At 39.5% G+C, this 25,597-nt stretch overlaps 1 protein-coding gene across 1 annotated transcript in view; it reads right to left on the bottom strand.

Annotated features, from left to right (window-relative positions):
- The window catches only part of LOC113138316 (GDNF family receptor alpha-2-like), a 43,778-nt gene that overhangs the window by 5,495 nt on the left and 12,686 nt on the right, over nucleotides 1–25,597 (bottom strand). The window contains exons 4-7 of the mRNA XM_026320629.2: nucleotides 15,871–16,258; nucleotides 5,610–5,719; nucleotides 4,560–4,700; nucleotides 845–975 (exon numbers count right to left, since the gene is read on the bottom strand). Of these exons, the coding sequence (XP_026176414.1) occupies nucleotides 845–975; nucleotides 4,560–4,700; nucleotides 5,610–5,719; nucleotides 15,871–16,258 (770 nt within the window). The remainder of the gene's footprint in view (nucleotides 1–844; nucleotides 976–4,559; nucleotides 4,701–5,609; nucleotides 5,720–15,870; nucleotides 16,259–25,597) is intronic.

Here is a 25,597-nt window from a genome sequence, read left to right as displayed (position 1 = left end):
ACGCCAACACCAAAAAAAAAAAAAAGGAAAAGAAAAACCTCTCCTTGGACCAAAGTGCAGAGTGAAATATTTCTGTTCAGTTCAAGTGAGACGGGGAGGGGGAGACAATATGGTTCTGTCAGTTTTGTGTTTTATTTGAAGAGAAATGAAGTACTATTTTATTAAAGGACAAGCACATGTGCATTCCTTACAGTAGAGCAAAGAGTTTCTCCTCCAGACGGTGAACCCAGTTATAGCTGAGTTGAAGGCTGTAGAGCAGACAGCGTACGGCAGAGAACAGGCTCCGGGCCAGTATTTTTGAACCTCTAATCCAGATTAAAACCCCCACCTCTCCTTTCTTTCACTGTTATATTGTGTGAGAGAGAGAAATATAATATTTCAAGTAAATGTCATCATCTTGGGTGTAGCATAAACTGTCTTATCATGAAACGCCTGCTCTGATGTACCAATTGCATTAACAAGCAAAGAGAAGCGCAGAGATCGAACGTGACGTGAACGGTGCATTGAGCCTTACGACTTTTCCATCGTACAAAAATCTTCCTTTAATGGAAACAGATTCGAGGAGTTCTTCTTCTAACAGGTCCATCTCAACAACAGACCACATAGAGGTTGCTGAAAGCTGCTGATAAGGAGTGGATACATCTGTGCTGCAACAAATCATATCTGTTTAACACAATGAGGTGACCCATAAACAATATGAAGGACTTTAGCATCAACACCCTTCATTTAAATGGCTTACTTGATTGATAAGCAGGCAGGAAATAATGGGGTGCATTTCGCATTCACATTCATACACCATTTGTAATATTCCATGCAATGCAACAATTAGTGCCAAACCTCTTACCTTGGGCATGGTGAAGGTAGGTTCTGAGGACAAATCTGACCTCATTGTTGTCATCGATGAAGGGGCTGGGACAGAAATATTTTTTTTCTGCACGTTGTCTATCCCATAACCAAAGGCCTGAATAGCATTTCCTGCAGGAACAGAGACAGAGAGTCATTTGTTTTTGACTGCCATCTCAGCAAGAAGCCAGCTAGCAGACAGACAGCTTTAAGTCAACTTCTTGGTCCCCCGCCCAATCTTTGGCAAGCAATGAGTAAGTGCAAAGGGGGATTGAGGAAAGTAAAAAGACTATGGGGAGCCAGTCTTTTTAACTTCATAAGTAAGCTTGAGAGTTATGTGCCAAACTAATCAAAAACAGCAATCAGCGATTTCTTCATAAAATCTGTCACTAGGGGGGACACTTGGCTTTTTTACTATATACCACTATTGCTTTTTGTTTAATATTTTAGGCTATGTTTTCCTTTTGAATGTAATAACATATTTATGCTATCAATTTAGCCAGGAATTATTTTTCTATGGTGATTGCTATGAAGACGCAGTAAATATCTAATATAAACAACTCTCGTTCATGTCCTCAACTGATTACAAAAGCTCCTTATGTTGCAACAGTCGTTCTCAAAGTGCATAAAGCTAACCAGGTAGAGTCATACTGTCTACACTTGAGCTAATGAACCCCCATTTGTTTGCCGAGAGTTGTACACTTACAAATGGAGTCTTAAAAATAAAAAAAGGACAGTTGACTGTGTATCCATACAAGTGCTTGTGTATCAGCCTGCAGATGCATCATATGCATGTGTGCACTTTTGTGTCTAAATGCACGTGTGACTCTGTAAAAATTTAAGTCCCAGTTCAGTCAGCTTTTCAGCCAGATGTGATAAAATTGATGCTGAGTACCTTTACACTGCTCATCGGATTAAAACACAAGGCTTGTTTCTCTTCGTTCAGCCAGAGAGAAGGCAAGGCATGTAATTGCTTGGCAACCACCTCTATTATAAGGTCAGCATGCAGCGATGACTTTGAATAGATTTATGTGACTGATCAAATTCAAAACATTCCCAAACAAAGGAGGCATATCCCCATACAAAGGACAAATAGAATACCTGTGGAACACACATGTATAAATTGGGCAGACAGACAGACACAGACAAAGACAGACAAACACACGCACACACACACACACAGTAATAGTCTTTAGTACTCCAAATGCCAGGGCATACAGATTTGCCTGACAATCTCTGTCCACCTACACAGTGTTGGACAACAAACAAGTGTATATTCTGCACAGCAAAACACATACACCTGCATAAGCAACACATGGCAATGTAGCCTTCATGTTTCTGTTTAACACTGGTGTTTGGGCTGCTACTGGAAAATAAAAGCACGGAGACAATCTGAGCTCACCAGTAAAGCCTAACAACTATAATGCTAACAATGAAGACTTAGGGGAAGTACTGCTGAGATGTGTGATGTTACACATCTGTTTGTCAGAGTCGGCTAAAACTGGTTATCCCTCTACAGATGCAGTAAGAGGGGGGGAATAAAGTCATAAATCAAACTAGTTGGCTGGAGGTCCAACACAGGACGTTTTACTGCACCCAAATGTTCAATTGAGTCATTAAGCTTATTTCTAATAGCAATTTCAATTTTTCATTGATGCTGGATACTTTTTTCTTTAACCCCAGGGCATCACCTGCATTGCTATACCTGCAGGAGCAGAGAGAGTAAGAGATAAGGGAAAAGAAGGAAGGAAGACGGACCTAAGGAATGAATCAGAGTTCTGATATAATATCATTTCTGCTTGAGTGTTTTCTGCTGTCCTCCCCACATACTTTAGCCAGACACATATTCTAAAAATGTTCTTTTGTTGTACCGTTCCTTTGCTTGAACCTGGAAGGAAAAGTGAGGAAAGGGGTGTGGATAGTAAATGATTTCTCACACATGTTTTTTATTTGCAATGTGCCTTGGTTTGTTGACCTAGGAAAATGTTTTACTCTGTAGAAACAGCAAAGCAGCAATTATAGCTTTGATTCTTCTTGGACAAGTCACTACAAGCTTTGCACACCTGGATTTAGGCAATTTATCCCATTCTTCCTGGCAGATTCTTTCAAGCTCTGTCAGATTCTCATAGATTTAGAAATGGTTTTATACTCGTGCCCTGCCTGATCTGTACCTCACCATAATTTTATCTCAGAGGTCTACAGAAAGCTCTGGACTTCATAGTTTTTGTCCTGACATGGAGTGTGAATTGTGGGAGCGTATCTACACAGGGAGGTGCCTTTCTAAACTTCAGTCAGATTCAGATTCTAGACACATCTCACATCGACAAAATTAAAACAAACAGGATGCACCTGACCACAGTCTGCAGTACCGCAGTCTGAATCTGTAAATGAAAGATTTTAGTTTTACATTTTTCACCAATTTTTCAAAAATGTCTAAAAATATAAAACATGCTTTGATATTGTCCATTCAAATCAGATACAATCTCTCTCTATATACAGGCAATGTATATATGTATGTATAGTACTGTTTGAGTGTGTTTCTCCTCCCTGGTGTGTTGAAGTTTATCGTCTGTTCCCCTTGACTGCAGAGTGGAGATGCTGCATTTTGTGTTATTTTTCAAGACGCCTCCTCAGCTCCCAGCCTCATCCCTCATCCTGCACGCTCAGCTAAAATGGTACCCCAGCAATCTATTGAAATGGTCTGAAAGCATTATCCACACAATGGTACATGTTAAAGGCAATGGTGTCTTGTAGTGCTGATGACACTGCTCACACCACCAAAGCAAGGAAGGATCTCTCTACCTCTCAGTGAAAAAGAGCATAAGGATATTTGAGGGAACCACTCTGTCAAGTCGCACCTTGGGTGCTATGCATTAGATATACAAATGATATCTATTTTACCTTCCCCTAATATTTCATTTGTGCTAGATCTGTTCCTTTTCATGACTTTTTTCTCCTGTAAGGGATAAGCACTTTAACTCTCAGATTGAATGGGAAAATTACATGCAAATGATTTCTTTTGTATGAAAGTCTGGGCAGATCTTGCCCAAAGGAAGGATGAAAAGTGATAAAGAAGTACTCGTTTTTTAAAAACCCAGAACATTTAATTCCAACTTAATCTGTGGGCAAAGGGGTGTCCATGATAAGTACCATAAAACTATGCAGCACAGAAATTTTCATTAGGGCTTCAAGACGTTCCATCCATCCATCCATCCATCCATCCATTCATCCAGAAATTTATCAATTAATCCTTCTGCTTTTTTTTTTTTTTTTGTCTTTTGTTATAATCAAAGCAAAGAAATAAAGGATTATTGCCGGCATAATTTAAATGAAATTAGTTCAATAAAAGTTAAATTAAGTTCATTTTCTTTTGACCTTTTATTTATTGGAAGCAAAAGCAAAGCATGTAGCACTCCCCACCTCACACCCTGCCCCTCATTATCTCCCCACCTTCCAGCTTCCTCCTTCCACAACAACATCAGATCCACAGTTATCTCACTAGAGAACTCAACAACACTGAAAACCAGAATCTGACATGAACCCATTAAAGTTGCATTAGATCGAAGTTCATGGCCCACTCTACTCTTACATGGCACCAAGAGTAACTACTGCATCATACGTTTGTGCTCTTATCAATATTACATGACCACTGGACCCTTATGAGTTACAAAATACATTGTAGATGCATGCAGAGTATTTGTGTCATGATGGCTCACTTAAGCATGTGTTATCGATGAAGGATCGCAGGAAGCTCACGCATTCCTCATCTTGGTTTCCACTCCCTTTACAGGTACACCATGGAGAGATTGTCCAGTTGGAGACGCTGTGGTCGACATAGTTGGGAGTCATGTCTGTCCCTGTGAGAGCATTCACACATTTGGAAAGTTTAGGTCACTAATGGAAAAGAATGGAAAACATTTATTGCAAACATTTGTACATAAAATGGACAAAAAGATGTTAGTCATAAGAGTTTACGTGAAGTTGAAGCAGTCTGTAATGCTTTACTTTATATGTGAAGAGGCTATTGTGTTATAAATATTTAGCAAAGTAGGTGATGTAGGGAGGGTATGTGCTTTTTGGTTGTAACACTACTGCTCTAAAACATTTTTACTCTTCAAATGTCACTCTGTGTCAGTGCTTTCAAATGGAGTCAGGGGTTGTAGATGCTTTTTGAGCATAGCATTTTCAAGAGAAACCCAGGAAGCCCATGGCATATTATCACTGTGATCTATTACACAAGGAGGGAAAGCACTGATACTGAGCAACTACTATGCTAAAAAACATAATTTCATGTAAATTTGCGTTTGGAACTTTGCAACCTCTCTGATGCCACCACATCGTCACCAAAGTGCGTTGTCAAATGTCGGCTGTGATTGGAAAGTGTGCATGCACTAGTCTAGCACACTGTCTGAGCAACGTTTACTATGAGCAAACAGATGGCCATCGAGTGTTTTAATTAAGTAAACCCTCTCTCTGTGCCTCTACTCTCTAATTACTTCTAGTAGTGAACTGATGTCCAGTGTGCTGGGGGTGATAACAGGACATGAAGTCAAAAAAAAAAAAAAAAAAAAAAAAAAAAGAGTGACTTCTCTGACTTCTCTGCCTTCTCCTCATGATAAAGTGAAAGTAAATTGCGGTCACACTGTCTTTTATGATCGCCTTTTATAACCACCACTTCATATCTCACCACGCATAAAAGTTTTCCCAAAATATTGTGGGGTTTAAGGTAAATGTGTATTTTATATGTGTGTCTTGACTGTACTGACCGATGAGTCCTGTGTAGGAGGCCAAGCAGGCTTGGTGATTGTCTTGGTTGCAGGTGCTCACTGTGGGATGAGTCATATCACAGTTCTTCATGTAGTCTGCCAGCCTAGACCTGCATGACAAAGTGAATCACAGCACAGATACACTCAGGGGCTCAGTCATTAACTCCATAACACATGACATGAGCACATACACGAACACATTTTCAAAGCACTGGATCCTTTTCTACTCAAGAGCAGCTACTAATAAAGTAAGGGAAAAGTAAATGCAACACCTGCACCTGGACCATTACCACAAGTTGCAACCTAAACATCAACCAGGTCTTACTCTTGCCTCAAACCATTAAATTATCTTCACAGCATGCACCATCAACCCAATGGAACTGCTTTTGTGTAAGGATGAGAATGATATGGCTTTTCTGGTCATAGCTTCATGGACATCCTGGACATCTCAAGTGTTTCCCAAACTCACTTTCCTCACAAACCAAGGGAGCTGACTAAAATAGTATGTTTTGTTCTGTGTGTGTATATGATAAGGGCTTTAAGTCTGTGGAGGCCCCGAGGGTGGCGTTGCTAATCCACTTAAGTAGGTTTATTGGGAGTACCATGTGCAAAGTTGTTCTGTCTGTACTGTTCACATCACAGCTTCCCACTAAGTGAATCACAATCCACTGCACATTTCATTCTCTCTTTTAGCTTCTGACTTTCTCTGTGCCAGGACTGACTCTGACCTGGTCTAACCAGGCTTAAGTTCAGAGATACTCTAACAATCCCTTAAGGCCATGGGTGTCCAAATCCGGTCCTCAAGGGCCATCCCCATAGTTATTTAACTGTCCCTGCCTTACCCACTGCTGATTACTTTAGCTTCTGATTGTATAATAACTGATCAACTGATAATATAAATAAATAAATATATATATATATATATATATATATATATATATATATATATATATGTGTGTGTGTGTGTGTGTGTGTGTGTGTGTGTGTGATGCTCACATCACAGTTCAGTATACAGTATATATATCTGTCAAAATCATTAGCATTAATTATTCAGTGAGAGATTTCCTTTTTCACTTCACTGAAGAGGGTGATGATTATTTCACTGTTATTCTAACAAGCCCTAACACCCTGTCTATAGTGGGGCCACACATGTGTTATTGCAACCTTCTTTTATTTGGCTGAACAGATCTGCTTCCACATACTAGGCATAATATACAAATCATGCTTTTGCATGTATTTTCACATTGCAACGTGTTACAACTACATTAATAAGAAAAACTGTCAGATGCATCTACAGCATTGTATTAATGAACTGAGCAAGATTCACATGAAAACAACAACAACAACAACAAAAAAAACATAACAACAAAGGACTGAAGATGCACACTACTGCATGCCACAATAGACTAAACAGGAGGAATTTTAATATCACAGAAATTTACATACTGCCTTGTCTTTAAATATGCATTGCAGCTGTATACATTACATGTTCAATAGTGGCACCACTTGATCACTGATTCATCATTTTCTGCCTTTTAAGGTCCTAAAGTAATTGGATTAGATGAGATGCGTTGTAATGACACTGACTCTGCATGTTTATTTGAAAACAAAATCTGCTGTTTTCAGCAGGAGGGTCATTGTCATTTAGGAAACTCAGAGAGGAGGGTACACGCAACTATACTACAGTTTGTCAGACACCACTGTTATGCTGCAACACAAGTCTGTGCATAAGGAAACAAGCAGATTTGTCTTAGAGGAATAAAGGGTGATGAAGTAACCACCTTTTCCCATCTGCGTCTCTCACCATAGCAGAGATGCAGCCAGTGTGTTGTGATGGGCTTGGGCCTCCAGCACCAAACCTCACTCAGACTCACTTCATTACTTCAACTCCAACTCCATCCGCCCTCCTATCAAATCACCTGGAGAGCCTATCGACATGACATGCTGCTAACATCACATCTAAAACCTCACTTCAGAAAATGGAATATAAAATTGCTCTACCATGGCTGAAAAGACTGACATAGATTGACACACACGTAAACACACTCAAATAGAGATACCTAATGTTAATTCACAGAAAAAAGAACACACAAATACAAATCTATCTCTCTCCAGCCTGCCCCGCACCCAGAGCCCTCTCCTATTCATTATGTTCAGAGTGAAGGAAGGCCCTTGTACCCACAATCATGCTATAGATGATAAAACAGGATACAACAGTGATGAGATAGAACAAGTCTATTGTTCCCTATACAAAACAATTTTTTTCCATTTTTCTATTTCATAGGCAGAAAGAGTCTTCTACCTTGGTGGTAACAAGGAAAGTGAGATTTCTGTAGGAAAAGGCAAAGACCAAGAACATTAAAGAATCTGAACAAGCACAGTGTTTCTTTTTCAAAGCGGAGCTCTTTCCGACAATGATGGCTTAAAAACAGTAATTTAAAGTTTAGAGAGGTGTCCTGAACGTTCAGACAATGGTGCTCCAACACCGGGATGCAGCACATTTCATGGCTTCCACAGGCTTTCCATTATACCTCGGCGAAGCGCCACTCGCTGCTGAAATTACAGGCTGTCTAGCTCAACAGAGTTTTATGGTCATTTCAGCCACTCAGCCCCCAGGGAAGTGGCAGGGGAGCCCCCACAGAGGTAGACTTCTTTCAACCAACCTGACACTTTAAACACAGTGATTCGGCTGAACGCTGAGTGCCTGTCCATCCAGCTTGGCAGTAATAGAAAACTAATGGCTTTTTATATGGATTCTTATTCCTAAAACTTGATGCCCATGACAAACAATGTGACTCAAATCAGATGAGTGTCAGTCTTAGAAACCATTTCCTCATGAAGAGGAAGAGGCAGGAGGAAAAACACTTATAAGACTCAAAACTCTTCTAATAGCTTCCTTTTTTCATTAAGAACAACAGTCGATTGAAAGTCCTATCTGGTTTAAAGACTTCCTCTCTGTGCTCTGTCCACTAATATGAGTTCTTCCATGGATGAAAATTTCTGTTAAATGTGAAATTACGGCTCTTTACTCTTATCACTTCCTTTCAATCTTCAGCCTGCAGAGGCAGTATACATATCTCTCACTCATCTACAGAAACCATGAAAATAAAGATGATACAATAGCTGCCAACATAATAGCAGTTATATGAAGCAAATGAAACAAAAGATGTTTCTCTCTGCAGTGCTGTTCCCCTCTCGCCTTTCTTCTCCTGCCTGTTGTGTCCTCCAACCTTATCTCTCCTCTCCATTCATTAATGTCCTGTTGTCACTGTCATATGAACTGATTGTCATTGAAGTCTTAACTGTTCATGTGCAAACTCATAGTGAGGGTTTTTGACCCTGTTTCAATCAATAGGACTCGACAGCCTCGTGTGTCCTTTTATCACTTGATGTTAAATGCCAACGCAAACAACAGGGCTCCGAAAATTTGAGAAATGCTACTATTACCCTGCTGTGACCCTCAAAATATTCTGCACTGTGCAATGTAAAGGACTACGACATAAAATTTCATTATTATGAAAAGCCTAACAATGCAGAATGGCCCTGTAAGTGGAGTGCTATGATTATCATTATTATGATTATTATTTTGATCTGTCAGATACATTTTTTTCTTTCTACTAAAGCAAACAGTGTCTAAGAATTTGATTGGCTACAGGGGATTTTGCCCCTGCTAACACCTACATTTCTGCTTCTGACCCTGAGACAGCCTCTCTTCTGCTCTGGTCGAAGGTTGCTGTATGTTTTACCCACAGCTATTTTCTCTGGAGTGTGGCTGCAGCACTGTATTCATCGGGATTCCCAGTCAGTGCTTTAAAAGGGCAATGTGGACAGATGGCATTCAGTCAAAACGCAAAGCGGTTTGGCTTTGCCGTCACATGACACAACCTTTCACCCTCCCTTACTCAGCAGAGAATTGAAAGCAATGAAAAACTGTTTGGTGACTCTCCCTGCATTAGTAAGCAGAAAACCCAAATCAAAAAATGCAAACAACAATCTGAACTTTATTTTTATTTGACTAACCCAATTTGTTTGATTTAGAAACAGTTACTTATGCATGATTGAAATGTTTCTTGTTTGCTGACCAGAAAATTGGCTTAAAATTCATTGTTTCTTTACTTTACTAATTTCTTTCCTCACTTTCTGCCTCTTGCTTCTGCTTCTGAACCACCCGCTGCAGATGTACAACCCCCCACCAAATGTTATGTCATTGGGATGATGTTAAATCAAGCGTGCCAAATACACACAACCCAGCGCTGTCTGCTTGGTAAAGGGTGAATAGGTTATTCCAGGTTATCTGAACACCCAAAATGCACTCTGAACAAGGCAAACAACCGTCTCCCACACAAAGTGTACACATCGAGCAAGTGCAAGAACTGTCCCTGAAAAACTGACAGCATGATGAGGAAAAGTTATTAATAGTAATTAAATAGCTTTTAGTCACATATCAAACAGTTTTGTGGGAAAAGTTTAAAGAAAGGTAAATGCTGCAGACTTTATTGAGACTCCTTAAGTACAAAGAGAAGTTCAGAGTAAGAATGATCAAGAGTGAAAGAGTGGGTCCTAATTGACACATTCAAAACCACACATCGACCATTCTGTAGCTAAGTCTGAAGCCCTATTGATGTTTGCATTAATAATAGATGTAGTACCACTGGAGGAAGAGATTGTTGAAGGGATTGTTGAAAGGATGAGGCCTAGGCAGTAATGACTGCAGTTTTCCGCTATACCATGTTCCCTTAGAGATTGCAGTTAGGAAACTAAATAGGCATATACTATAAAATATGTTTTGGAATTAAATGCGCAACTCTTTCTTTCCCTTTCCACTCCTAGCCATCTCACCACTTCCCTTCCTCTCTGAGCACAACATTTGATGCTCTCATACAGAGCCAGCAAGCTGAGCACGTCTCCACCAAAGCTGCGGCCTGATTAAAGCCTGTGCAGTAGAAAACTGTACTATGTATGAGGAAAAGGTCACCGACTGACACATGCTTTGCTTGCAGAATCAGAGTTCTGCACTATCAGAAAAGACATTTCTCTTTCATCACTTGTATTGTGACCAGGGAAATAGAAACAGTTCAGGTATTATCTTAAGCACACATTTGTAGAGTGTGTTTATACCCTTTCATGCTTTTCTTATTGTGCAGACCATTTTCAATTGGAGACTGTGAGAGTAAAGATGTTTGTGGAAAGTGAAGCTATTTTGTGCAGTACTTTGCCATCAACACATTTGAGATTTAATGCTTGGGTTAAGTTAGATTCATTAGTCTTTGTTTTAATATAGTTTTACATTTTGTGAGTCTGACTGTACAAATATAACTAAATATCAGTACAGTACAGCCGCCTGCACACCCTGGGTAACAGCTTGTGTTTTATTTTATAGTATGTGTATGTAACTATGAAGTGAAAAACATTTATGTGTCTGTTATTTACAAGTCTGTTGTCTACACATAACTACAGTATTTGCTCTGTTCCTCAGCTTTACTGTTTAGTTCATTCCTACATCTCTCATCTGTTTTCAGTGGGGAAAAATAAAGACACAACACATACGCAACAACAGAAAGACAAAGTTAGCAACTAGTTGTGAACAAGGTGGAGCATTTAGCATCTAAAGATGCAAGTGCAAGATGCATTTACATAGAGTACATTAACACTAGGTGAAAGCATGACTCTAAATTAATTCCAGAGTTGCTCTTTATGGATGTGTAAATAGGGAAAGGTTGGATAACATGTCTGCCATTTCATCTTTAAAGGTTCAATGTATAATATTTAGAGAGATCTATAAGCAAATAAAATGTAATATTGCATTCATAAATATGGTGTCAATGTGTAATTATCAGAAAGTACCAGCCATTGCATTTTTTTTAATCATAAAATGAGCCATTGAAACCTACACAGGCAGCCAGCCAGTCAGCAGCCTTGTTTTTCACAAACCTTGGCTCCAGACAGGGAATCACATTTTGCTTAAAGATCACGGCTCCACCATCTTTTGCACCTGGAAACGGGTGGGTGGGGTGTTAAGGGGTGCTCAGAAAGTTGCATTCTGCAATCTCATCGCTAGAGGCCACTACATTTTTCATATTTTACACATTGCACCTTTAAGGTAAAAATATGTCTGCTTCATGAAAGAACAGAAAAGGGTGAATAAAAATGAATTTATCTAGGTCAAAGGTTAGGGTTAAGCTTCATCAAGTAGTTAACTTCATGTTCTCAGAGATATTCAATACCAGATATTCAATCTCTCTCTACCCACACTCAATGAAGTAGTTCATTTTTTAGACAATCTGTTTCCACACAGCTTTTTTGTTCTCAATGTCTTGGATGTTCAGTAGAGAACTGACCATACAAATATGAGGTTAGAGAGGGGTTAGTGACTAGGGAATGCACTGACAGTCACAGACACAAAAATGTGAGTTTCTCTTTGTGTGTGTGAAAGAAAAACCAATGATGAAAGTGCAACAGCATCCTGATTTCTTTGGGTTTCGTCTCAGATACTACACAGTAATGCCATCTGCGCTGGTCATTCTCCCTACACTGTTCCCCCTCAGCCGAGGCTTGCAACGTCAGATACAACGGAACAGACTGTTGATTTAGGGCAGAGTGTGTGTGTGTCTTCGTAAGTGTGGATTTAGTTTTTATGTATGTAAATGTAAAGAGAGAATAGTAACTTGACAGTCCAGACAGTCCAGTACAGAATATCACCCAAACTGGGTCAGGTTACCTGTATGGTGATCGACTGTCTCTGAGCAGCACATCTTGAAAACTCAATCAAAGAGCACCCAGTAAGTGTGGAGAACCAGGAGACATAAATCAAAGAGAGAAGTGTTGCATTGAACCTTTAGACAGTCAATATGGTACACATATACAACCCAATGCTCTTTGGGTTAGGCTTCATTGGGTTTGTGTTGCGTATACTGACATAGAAACAAATAGGGAGTTTCTCTCACACGCACGCACATGATCACACTACAATACCTAAATCAGCACATCTAAATATAGCCTATTGTCACTCTGTGGACTCAGCAGTCCCAAATGAATAGATGTTGCACCCACTGGAAGGATGGTGAGAGCACAGGGTGGAGAAGCACAGACGAAGTGAGAGAAAAAAGAAGAACCGTAACAAACACAGGAATGTCTGTTATTTGCCTGTTTGTGCAGGATTATAAAAGGAAATAACATAATAAGTACAACCAGCTGTAAAAATGAGAACTGCGCCATATGATGCTAGTTCTCTACAGTCTAGATCTCAAGAGTATGACTACAATTGCATCCACAGAGACAAAGACGGGAAGGAAAACTTATGCCAAAATTATATATCTGAAATGCTGTCAAATGTTTATTTTTGTTTGATTGAGCTCCAGTCTCTACCTGCAACAATCTGAACAGTCTCCAACTGTGAAATCTGGCATCTGATACGCTCAAGGTAAAACTCCAAAAAGAAAGTGTTTGAAGGCATCTTTCATAGTGTAAACTGAGGAAATTTTGGCATTGAAAGTCTAAAATAAATAATGAAAATTGGTCAGTTTACATTTTTAAATCCATTTTGACTTGAGCACGTTTGGGGTCATGACCCTTTTTTTTCATCAGAATGTCTTGCAGGGAGCTGAGCTTGTCTTTGAGATGACCAGCAGAGTCTGATGCAGATATCTGTAGCTGTGTGACCAAACCACTGACCTCCAACCCGCTGCAGCAGCCTTACGGGCAGAATTGATTCTACGACCCTCCCTAACACTCCTCCCTCTCTCTGTCTCATTATCGCTTCCTCTTCTCCTAGCCCAGTTGCCTCCTCCTCTCTGAATCCATCGTGTTAAAATGAAACAGGATGGGACTGGCTGTGTATCCCTCCGGTTTGGAGCTGGACAGGTGTTCCCAGGGGAAACAGGCCTGTCATTGAATGATCTCCCTTGCTTTTATCAACACATCTCAGAGGGAGGAACGGAGCCAAGAAAGTTTCCTGTAGTGTTGTACTTGAGTTTACTGTGAATTCTGTATTTAAAAAGTTGAGCCAGTGCTTTTCCTGAGGTTGCTTAACTATGTTTATCACCAAGGTCGAACTAAACAAACCCTAATCTGTCTCCAGTAGCATGACAATTGAGTTTTAAATTCAATTTGCTTGTACAACAGACTGAAGGCAGAGAACAAATTAAGAACATAGCGTGTTGGTTAGTGCAGTATTGTAATATGTTATAGGAACCAAAAATAACAAACCAGGGTTTTCCAGGACATAAACCTGTCCTATGATAATGCCTGACATCATGTAACAAATAGAGGGCGTCAGGACAGAGAGAGATTTTCATATAGGTGGTGATTGTAGACACCTCTAGGCAGGATAAAAATCACCAATCACAGAACACAGTCTGCCCTGCACTGACCAAAGACATTTCAATTTAATTGAATCATGGTGACATTCTCTTGCACTTATTTACTGCAGGCGAATGCAGCACAGTGGACGATTAGAGTTACTTTCAAGAGTGTGCGTGTGTGTGTGTGTATGTGTGTTTGCTTGTGTGGTTGCCGAATTCTCTGTTGGTACGCAGGACAGCATGCAGCCACACTGTATGAGTGTGTACATGCTCATCGAGCGGGTTGACCTCAGTGAGGCATTATGCAGCCACAGATAATGAGCTTTAATGTTCTATTTCATCTCTCTCAATAAGGAGTTGCACAGCAGACACCTGAGGGCCTAAAGGTCAAAGAAAGCAACTCAGCCTGAAAACAGATTACACAATGCAGGCAAGCAGGTAATTATCAAGACAATCATAAATCGCAGGAGAGGCAATGGAGTTTCCCCACTTTAGCGGTGTGGTGGTAGGATTTACTGCTGGTGGAGAGGAATTGGGTTTTTGCCACTGTGCCTCGAAGGCTGCTCACCTCCATGGAAACAGGATAAATGTGAAGTACCACAGAAGTACTAGTCAAGAGAAATAGTTGTGCAGCAGTAGCTAGTCTAATTTGAATTTTTGTGACTAAATCATTCACAGGATCTTACAGAAACAAATGATGTTGGTTGGTTATGCAAAAACAGAGGAGAAAAAATGAATATACAAGTAATACATTTTCTTGCACTTAGATTTTGATATATATATATATATATATATATATATATATATATATATATATATATATAGTTCTATTATTCAAACTATGCAGCATATTATTCATTGTAGTACATAAGAAAGAAGCTGATAAATTGTTTTGTTAGTTTCAACTAGTTGCCCGCCACTAAATCATGCCAAAGTTTATTCCAGGCCAGTCACATTAAAGCAAACACTGACAATAATTCAAAGTACTTTTTGGAAGAAGTGACTGGTGTCTAATTATCAGGCAGTTATCGCAAGTCATCTTCCATGCCCACTGATGTTGGACAGATACTTGGTGTATTAAACACACAAACTCTGTCAAGACCCATCATTGATTGCCACTGAATCGTATCAGCTGCCTAATCATCTGTCAAGCTGAGAAATGAAAAAGTCGCCAAGAGTTGCTCCTTCTGATAATTGTAAGACAATCATGAGTATTATTTTTAGCAGAGAGGTTTCAAGGGTCTAACATTTGGTCAAACTCCATTAGGCTCATAAATGAGCTTTTAAATGCTTAGAATTATTCAAATGTCCCAGATTTTTTAAAATGCTATTAGACTAATGAATGCAGGCCTATTTATGGCTAGATATAGCACATGGTTCTTGGGGTTAAAAAGATCTTGACAGCTGATTTGGCTCCTGTACTTCACCTGCTCTCAGTGGCATTAGCACAAGGAAACATGTCATGGCTGGGTAGGTGTGAATTGAATCCAGCTGCTTGAATCCAATAGAGGCCTCATGCAGCCAAAGTGATCCACTAATGTTTTGTTCAGCTTAATTGAGCATTGTCCCTTAAACTTAGCTTCACATCTTAATCCTGTGTCTAATAGCCACAGTTTCCCTGGAAGTCTAATTACTTTGCTGGCAAAGTTACAGCAGAGAAATATACAACTTTAGGACACCATGGGAGCAGGGAAATTGCCATCAAACAGGAACTCTCTCCCACACAGATTTAATTTTCTTTTTTCTCATTTTCCATGAATATAAGATGATGTTAATGATTCTTCAGATAGTGGTAGCTCATTTCACACTCACAGCACTAAAATATGTCGATCAAACCAACAAAAGCAAAATGCACTAACACAGACATGCAATGACAATGACACCTTTTCTGTAATTTTTACATGCCTAAACGTCCCACTCTCTAAAAACGTCCCACTCTCTAAACCTTCCCTTTCTCTCACCTGCAGAGTGCGTCCTGTTGGCAGGCCCTCTGTAGCTCCAGACAGTTGGGTTTCTTTTTATCATCTTTATCGTTATAGGAGCAATCGGGCACGATTGTCTGCCTGCGTCGTTCAGCGCAGCCCTCAGTCTGACAGGGGCAGAAGAGCAGCTGATGACTGAACTCAGTGGGCACACGGTCCAGGAACAGCCTCAGAGCTTTGTGGCAGCGTTTCTTACTGCAGGTTTCACCCTTGTTGGGGTCCCCCTTACTACAGGTAGCGATGTAGGCAGAGCGTTGCCTCTTGCAGCTGCTGTTGATGTTGCACGCTTTGGCAGCATCAAGACACGGGTTGCAGTTTTTCTCAGCATCAGGACATTGGAAACCTTTTGGAGCTACTGTGAGCATCCCTGACAGTGAACATAGAGAAGAAACACAACACACAGACTTTAGTGAACCTAAAGGCAAAGAGGCTTCAATGCTGAGCTTCAATGATATTAGTCTCATTATAACCTGAAGACACCAATCAGACATTAATGTTATAGCAGTGAAATAATGTGTATACAATAATGTATTTCAGTATCATTTACATGTATTTCCAAGGAAGGAGGAACACTTATATGACCCACGACTTATAAATGCTAACATTTTTGTGCTTATTAATGTTTAAGTAAACAGAACCTGCCAAATACAAAAATAACAGCAGCATTATTGATCCTCGGACTCAACGTCATTAATCTAACAGAGTTTACAGTGGGCTCAGCTCTGATCAACAAATAACCCTTACATGTCTGCCCATCAGGGAGTTCACTCTAAATGTTGAACACTGAAGGAGACCCTTCAGTATCATATGTGCTTCTCTGTTTCTCCAACCAACACTAAAGGGACCCCACATCCACTAACTGAATTATTGATTCATTTTGATTCAGACCCTGAGTGAATTGTGAATGAATTAAGTTATGATTCCAAATGATTCATTTTTATGATGTGATTATAATATTAGTATATTTTCAATTTGTAATTTAATTGTATTGAATTTTATGCATTTTTAATACAAGTTCTACAAGTTCAAGTTACTTGACTTATAATATATATATAAACAGTTTTAATTAGTTGAAGAGCCGTTGTGTAAAGTCAACATCATTGGGAAAATACTGACCAAAAACTATACGGATGTGAATACTAGTCCATGGGAAACAAAACAAGCCCAAAATGTATTATGGCTGAAGAACTCTATGCTGTAATGCATGCTGTGCTTTATCATCCACTTATTGGTTATATAAGATTAAGTTCCCTGATTTTTTTTTCCAGTGTAATCACAAATTGAAACATTGCAATTACGCCTCAGGCTGCAGATATTTGTGGAAAACGGTTGTCATTAGATGCTTTCAGGTGATGTCCTGTATACTGTATACACTACGATGGCGGTAAAAATACACACCTTTTGCTGAGAAATACAGGTAATAAAGCAGAATGATGTTCACTTGTGGCATCCCTCTCTTGTATTCAGCCTATATTAGAGAAGTTAACCTCCCTCCCCTGTAGATAATGATATTTCAGAGGTCGTGGCAGCACAGTGACACCCAGAGAGATTCATCTCTTATTCAACAGAACCAATCTCACTCTGTGTCTATCAGAGAGCCTGGAGCAGGAAGAAGAGCATTTATTTTAGAGGGGTTTGCTACAGAGGCTGTATTGTTTTCATGCAGTGCCTCACAAGTTATCAATCCTAGAAATAGGGATACATAGAACACATCACATTGCAACGAGGGGGGGAATAATCAAAACCCTGGAAATGAATGATTTTGTGATTTCAGATCTTGTCAGATAAAAAAAAGCTCACTGCACAAGAGGAATAGCACGAGTAGAATATCAGGAGTTCATTTCAGCTTTCTGTTACCAGGCTTTAATTTAGATATATCAAGGTAACTCTTATAAACATGCATGGAGTTAAGAGACATGTCAGAGAGAACCTTTCTATATTTGGTCAAATGATAAGAGCATTAACCTTTATGACTCTTATTAAAATAAATCATTGTATCGTAAATGAATCTTGTTTATCCTTGCACTCTCTGAGGGGAGAGGATTAACACTTCAGAACAGATGTCTGGCAGCATAACAAACCCAGTCTTGTTTGTGTAGCTGACTGAAAAGAGACAGACAGAATTGTGCTTAGATCATTTAACTAGGTGACATTAATAAACACCAAACCTTCGAGACAGGATGTGAGACATTCAGCTGATTTTGTCACATAGGAGCATCTGTAATTACAATGAGAATTAAAATGAGAGCTGACTTTAGAACTGGGCATGAAGGGGAAAAGGAGGGCCAGAAATTTGCAAAAGTGGGCCAAGCTTGGCTGAAGTGGGCCTGAAGGCGGGAAGCACAGTCCAGCTGGAGAAGAGGCAAGCAGGGCAGTTGTCCTGTGGTTTAGGCTATATTACATCAATGGATTGCAGCTTCTAAATCTCCCCTGGCCTTCTGCAGGTTCTAATGTGGGCCACTGGGGGGGTTCAGGATGAAAAGAAAATAGGAGAAAGATGAGCTCCTAAGATTTATCTGACCAAGCAGGGCTGAAGCCGCTTTTGAGGCTGCAGGAATGGATGAGTTTTTACTACCTCTGATTGGGGAGCTGAGATTGAATTTTGTGCTCAACCCAAAAAGATGTCCTGGGGCGAACATAAGAAACAAAGCTCACTTGATGGCTCTGACGTGGTTGCAAACAAACAGGATGATAGCACGAGCAGGAGGAGAAGAGGAAGGAAGCAAAGCAATGGAGATGGAGGGAAAATGCGCAGTATTGTGTTACAGAGTTATAATTGATTTTCCAAGTGCATTACAATGGATGTCTTCAGCAAACATATTCTGCTAAAATGTGAGGAGAAAGGGGTTGATAAGCTAATGATACTAGATGTATAAAAATGGAAAAAGCTTTAAGAGGGGAGAAGAGGCTTGAGCAGTTGATTACAGCAGCTGATCATGACAGATAGAGAGATGAAGTGAGGGGATACAGGCTAACAGTTTGGACAGCCACTTACAGACAAGCTGGAGAGCTTTCAATTAATCGAGTCTAATTCAGGAAAGATGTGCGACTCTTGCTCAGAATAATTAACCCAGTCCATCAGCAGTGCAAACAACAGCTCTGAGCATCACAATCATCCACACATATCTATTAACATATCTAGCTGCTGTTGTACTATACATTAATGAACAAGCAAGCCACAAAATGAATGAACAGATAGCTGGTCGGGTGGGCTGCGTTGATTGATTAATGAATGCTATAAACACAGAAAAATCAGTGTCATTAAGTGGAGGGAAAGTTATAAATAATGCATTTCCCCATTATATCTTGCTACAGTACCTGTTGGTGGCAGAAAAGACTAATATGAATACATGCAGAGATTTTTTACATGTGCATGCAGTGTGACATATTTAAGTAATTTGGGGAATTCATAAAAAGAGCATCAAATTGCCTCCCGTCATGTTGTTTACTCACATATGCCCCATGGGTATTGAAGATGTGGCCTCATAACAATTAGTTGACGTCCACCGCAATGCACCGTCATTGCTTTTGGTGAACCTGCCATTTCAGTGCAAATGGGTTTCTAATGTGGCTCTGTACACTATGGGCAACATTAATTATACTCACACAACAAACAAAAATAACACACAGGGAGCAGAAGAAAGAGGGGAAAAAGAATGAAGTGGAAAAAAAAATCTGAAAGAAGCAGAGGGGTAAAATGAAAGCTCCAAGACAACTATAGGGGGCAATAGAAAATTACCTGTGCTCCAGTGAGAAAAAAGGAAGGAATAATGCAGAGAGGGTGAGAAAGAGAGGTTAGGGAGTTGGACAGAGCATGTATGAATGAGGGGAAGTGAATAAAACATTCATGTACACTGTATCTGGATTTTGATGCTGTTTTTTTACCCTCAAAAATAAGGAATCTTTCTTCCTCAGTAATTGCTCTCCGTCAGCCTAATTTGAATTCTGCATTTCATATATCATCCCATACTCAAGGGACACTGTGCTGCAGAGGGTTCAGTGCAGGTTAGGAAGATGCTCTTGGCTCTGAGAATGTTCTCAGTAATTAGGAAAGGTGCCAAAGTCTGGATTTAATACGGCCCTCGGTGAGCTTTCGGGAGCTTGTTAGGAAGTCTTTAGTCTGGACCCTGAGGAGCATGTCAAGCATTTCTGTGTCAAAGGGCTCATCAGTCATTAGCTCCGTACTCTGTGTCGCAGTGGGGTTTCATAAGGGGAGGGTGCACTAGATCTACAACATCTTCTTCCTAAGCAAGTTAGATGGGCAGATGTCATCAAAGGAAGACCAGCAGAGTTCATATAATTTTCTGTTCTAAAGGGATCAACTAAATTTTACCTCTAAGCATGAAATTATCTCTCCAAAATGAATGAGGAGAGAGTGAGCAAAGATGGAAATCATGAGAAAAGACTAAACATTTGTATGTGAAAATAACTGTGTAAGGGATTGTCTAAAAAAAAATGTAATCGTTGTATCCACACTTCTAAATACTTGAGCTCTTTACGATCATCTACCATCCACTTGAGATTACTTTAGTGATATTCAGAGCTTAAGCATCTGCTGTGGCCCTCCAATCAGTCTTAATATGCATCATGGTTAGTTCCTTCAGCAAAACATGCAGAAACAAGATGTACAATACGGCAGGTGAGCCTACACACTGTATCAATAATCACACTTCTTGTTCATTACAAGCCTGCAAGTAGGAATAAATGTACTAACAAACTGAAACAAGAAATGTTTTCTGTGGATTATTCATTGTTGTTTAGAGGAAACTTGTTAGAAGAACGCTGACTATTACAAAGTATGTCTGATGAGCGAGCTCTGAACAACAGCTCTCATTACTGACCCGCAGAGAGACAAACTCAGGCTGGACTAGGGTAAACTGATTAGAAAATTCACACAGAATAATGAAGCATATAAACAAAGTAATATAAATACACACAAGCACAATCACAGGCATAAACAAAATCAATCTTGCACAAACTAACAGATGCACTCAGACCCTGTAATAACCAAAGCCCTAACCAAATACCTCCCCCCATGCACACACACACCCATTTCCCCATGCACATGCAAAAAAGGTGTTGGTATTTGCTTAAGTAATAGTAATTATTATGAGGACAATGTGAAAATGTCAAGCATTTCAACAACATGCTGAGCACGGCTGTTGCACCGCTCGCTTCCCCCCAGCTGTAGAAACAGCCTTCTAAATTTAATTGGATGGTGGGCAGAGGTGAGAGGCTTAGTGTGGAGAGTTAGAAGGTCTAACTAAGGGATGTTAAACTTAATTCCTGGAGGGACCCCTGAGTGCAAGCTTCTATGCTACCCTCTGCTCCTAATAAGTTAATTAGCTCAGTGTTGGTTTAAGAGAACAGAATACATTTCATGTGGAGCATATTAACAATTACAGTCAATGATATATTTGCATTATGTATATAATATGGCAGCCATCTGGGCTTTGATAGGGGTCCTTGTGCACTGTGTAGGATGGATTCTATCGCACATCCTTCATACATGATGTCTTATTGATTTGAGTAGAGGGCTATTGACTCCTACAACATCTCTGCCTTGAAACTGAGAGAACAATGGTTATACATCCTAACCAGCTCCGCAAACGCAACGAAAACCATATTTCGGGGATCTGTAAGCAAAAATGTCAAACATTTTTCATTGTCTAGCTACTCAGTGAATATTTACTGCTTTCGCCAGCAAAAAATATTAATAGACATATATTTATCTATATATATTTATTAATTGAGAAAATATTTTATGGATTAATAAATTACTATAGTCACTATTAGATAAGGCCCAGTTGAGTTGATTTCTGTATGAATTAAACAAAACTGTAAAACCACATCAAGCACCAAAGTGGATTCATTTTCTGAACAAACTAAACTCAGTGGAATAAGAAAATGTCACTGGCAGGTGTAGAACTGTAAACAAGACAAATGTGCCTCCCTCTAACATGCCCATGCTTCTTCTTTTCGTTTGATTTTGTTGAACTGGTGTTCAGTCCAGTTTGATTAGAACAGGGGAAACATTTATTAATATTGCTTACTGCACTCAGTTTTTGGTAGAGAAGTGATTATCAACAGATTTCCTCTGGGAAAGGCTCACTTAGCACTCACTACCATTAGATGACAAAGACACGTTTGAGTCAACACGTCTGAGTCATGTGTCTTCCATTTCACAAGGCTAAATAAGGCCCTGCACCTAAGCAGTACTGTCAATTTATATGTCCCACAATGACAAGTGAAGACAAGACAGCGGCGCATAAATAGTTCCAGCTGGACAAGTCATTAAAGGGAGTTAATCATCATAATCTATTTTTTAAATATGCATTCTGAAGCAGGCTGAAATACATTTTTATTAACTCCAGCTTCCATTACTTATTGGCTGATTCAATCATAATGCAAACAATACTACCTAAATAAGTCACTGAAAAAAGCGGCGTAAGATGACACAGGGCAACAGTACAGTAAAAACAAAAGATTGCACTATGTTGCTCATGTTTAAAACAATCCTGTTACTGCATCCTGTGGGAGATGTGTTGTTAAACAGAGAGCACCTGTGAAACACACTTTCCATGCTCCCTTTAATTCGCTGCAATAGTCTTTGCTTCTGTCATTGGAGTGGTTTTCATTACAATAGTAATACTACCACTCAGATACTGACAATAAAGGCTGAAGTTGTCTAATTCCTTTGTCTCAGGCTCAGTCACATGTTCGATGACTCTCACTAGTGGCTGAGAGACAGATAGGATTTTGTAATATTACTGAATCCTTTAATTTCTGTTGTACTTTAGGTTCCATCCAGTGCTGTCTGTGTGCTGTGGTGAGGTGATAGTTCTCGGTTGTGTGCATATACAAAGTAAGTATGAATAAATGATAATGTCATCTGTTTTAGCTCTTTCGTTCTTTGTTTCTCCATGTCTCGCTGATATACAGTATGATGATAACAACATACACAGGCTTAGTGTTTTGGGTGCTGACCAGACTGCATTCACTACTGACACATGTTCTACCAAAGGAGAAGTTCAGTGTTTTTCCTCAGCACTCCCACTTGCTGGTAACCAGCTGTCATGTCCACGTTCTGCAATCTATCCTCCTCGCATGCTTGCTGCCCTGTAACCACCATTTAACATCTCCATCATATATCACATAACGCCCAGAAAAATGATAGCATGACATGGCATAGGTCACATGAGTGAACATACCTGACGTCAACCAGAAAGCCTAAACAGAAATGTGGAGTGGTGGGCAAGAGTGCAGCATCACACTTCATGAAAGAAAGCAGTGTGTGGCAGACTGCCCAGATACAGTCTGTGGGCCAGAATGTGAAAAACTGCATATATGACACAGAACTTGAAGTTGGATGGGATGGGGCACAAGTATTTTAAAGTTCTCACAGGGCAACTCCTATATTAAAGTACCCATTACTGTCACCCTGTTTCTTTAGTGGAGAGAGGTGTGGCACATGGCAGCAGAGTGATGGAGAGAGTGCCACCATACTGCCTTCACAACAAAGAGATCATTGGAACTAGGCCCACTGCAGACCAGGAGGACACTCTAGTCAGCTCAGGATGCGATCGTGCTCAAGCACTAAAGTGAAGAAATGTACAAGTACAGTGGAATTCATACCGGTGTTACTGACAAGGCCATCCTGTGCTATACTGTTGTGATCACTGAGAATAAAGACAGCTGCTGACCTTATATAAAGAAAAGCTCATTGACGTTTGTCACTGTGTGCACAATGTCTGCACTTAGTTTGAAAATCTACAAAAAAGAGTGGCTAATACTACACAGGCCTTTATAAGGAGAAGGCTGTGTGAAATTGTTTAGTGAGTCTCCATATGTCTGGTCTCATATTAAGTTCAGATTGTGAGTGTACAGTATATAGCAGTATAGAATTCTTTTTCATTTCTATCACACCTTCTGTCCCTTATCTTCCTCCCAGACAAAAACTTTTATAATAGCAGAGATTATTTTTCAATTTCCTCCCTTTCCTCTCGGAGAGTATACATTCCCCTGTCCTCATCAACTAAACAGATATCATATATTCCCTGGGTCTCTACACAGTTTAGCATTTATGGATGTGATTATGAATACTTTTGTGCAGTTTAGTAATTGAAGTGAGAAGTATTTCCATAAAACAATTGTGTAATTATCTGTTTGCCCGTGGTTTCTTCTCAGCTCTACAATCAGTTACTCAGAAATGATAAATAAAGAGGAAAGCTTGTGGCTAAATACATTTGAGAGAGCAAATCCAATATTTCACCTTCAGGAAACAGCTGAAGCAAAGTGGATACAATAATGAGTCCCCTGTTGTATCTTAATATGTCTAGGTGCATAGCACTTTGTGTACTGAGTTCCTTGCTTTACCAGGGCCTTTGTACTTACATCAGTAGGCTAAGCAGATATACCTTTCAGTCATTATCTCATTTGACTATCTCGTTACCAATCTCAGAACTAGTAGTTGTTTTTGGTGCAAATAGTACCAACATGTACCAATTAATAAAATACATTCTTGCTTATAACATCTGAACTGGATCTGTCTGAATATCCAGCTTAATCATCTATTGAACACCTATTTGATATTTCACACTTTTGTATCTACTTCTCTAATAATCAGGGGCCTATTTTAAAAACACTGCCAAAATTCTTCACACTGTATGACTGGTGCCATATTTAAATGTGCGCTAATTACCTCAGAGTGAATTTTCAATAACCAATGGCATTTCAGCTATAGGTGTACAGCAATATGATGTATCAAAGAGGCCATAACTTGGTGATCTTGTGTCCTTCTCACTATCCCTAATAAAAACTAATCGGAAATAAGCTAGCTTATCTGCTCTGAGGATTTTGGTGCAGGGTCTCAAATCCAGATGTACAGTGACTTTGGTCATTAAAATAACAAATTCCTTGGATTGTGCAGCCTTGGCCAAAGCATGCACTTTCTGAATGCTTTTTAGATGAATATGCACTCAAATCAGAAAAGGCAGCTTGCCATCATTGCACAAAACTGCAAAGTAATCAAAGCCTGCACTCTTTCATATTTATTCTAGTACTCTCTCCTTCTTTCAATATATCAAACAAGCACATTTCTAAAAAACAAGTGATACACTGCTGATTTCAAGCTAAGGGGATTATGCAAAAAGCGTGTCTTTCTTGTACCTCCCAGTTATAAAACAAAGCAAGATATATCAGCCAAAAGAAAAAGAAAATGTGCTATCTTCAATGTTTGTAGATTGCTTGTGGCAAAAAAGGGGGGAGAACATCCTCTGGAAACTGGATGAAAGGAAAATGATTGAATGTCCAAGTGACTGTTGCCCATAGCTCTGGCAATGGATAGGCATCACCATGTGTCCAGTCACACCTTCTCTGCACTGCTTTAAATATTATAGCTGTGTCTTATTAAGGTCTTAAGGTCTGTACTGATCTTAAGGACAGTCATAAGTAGTAAATTAAATAGGAGTCTATAGCCCCTCTGTTGATTCCTATACTGTTTAATTAGTTAAATAAAGAGGAAAGCAAAATCAATAGCTGGGAAAAATCTAGAGTACATCGAGAGTATAGAGTTTACCTGAAAAGCCCACAGCAATTGTAATGTGTCACAACACAAATCAAAAAAAGGCCAGGGACAAATTAATTGGAATTACTCAACACAGACTCTTTAAACCAATACATTTTTTTTTTTTGTTCGAGAAAAAAA

The sequence above is a fragment of the Mastacembelus armatus genome, chromosome 9 (assembly GCF_900324485.2).
Source record: "Mastacembelus armatus chromosome 9, fMasArm1.2, whole genome shotgun sequence".
NCBI classification, from domain to species: domain Eukaryota; kingdom Metazoa; phylum Chordata; class Actinopteri; order Synbranchiformes; family Mastacembelidae; genus Mastacembelus; species Mastacembelus armatus.
This window is presented reverse-complemented; position numbering and strand designations above follow the sequence as displayed.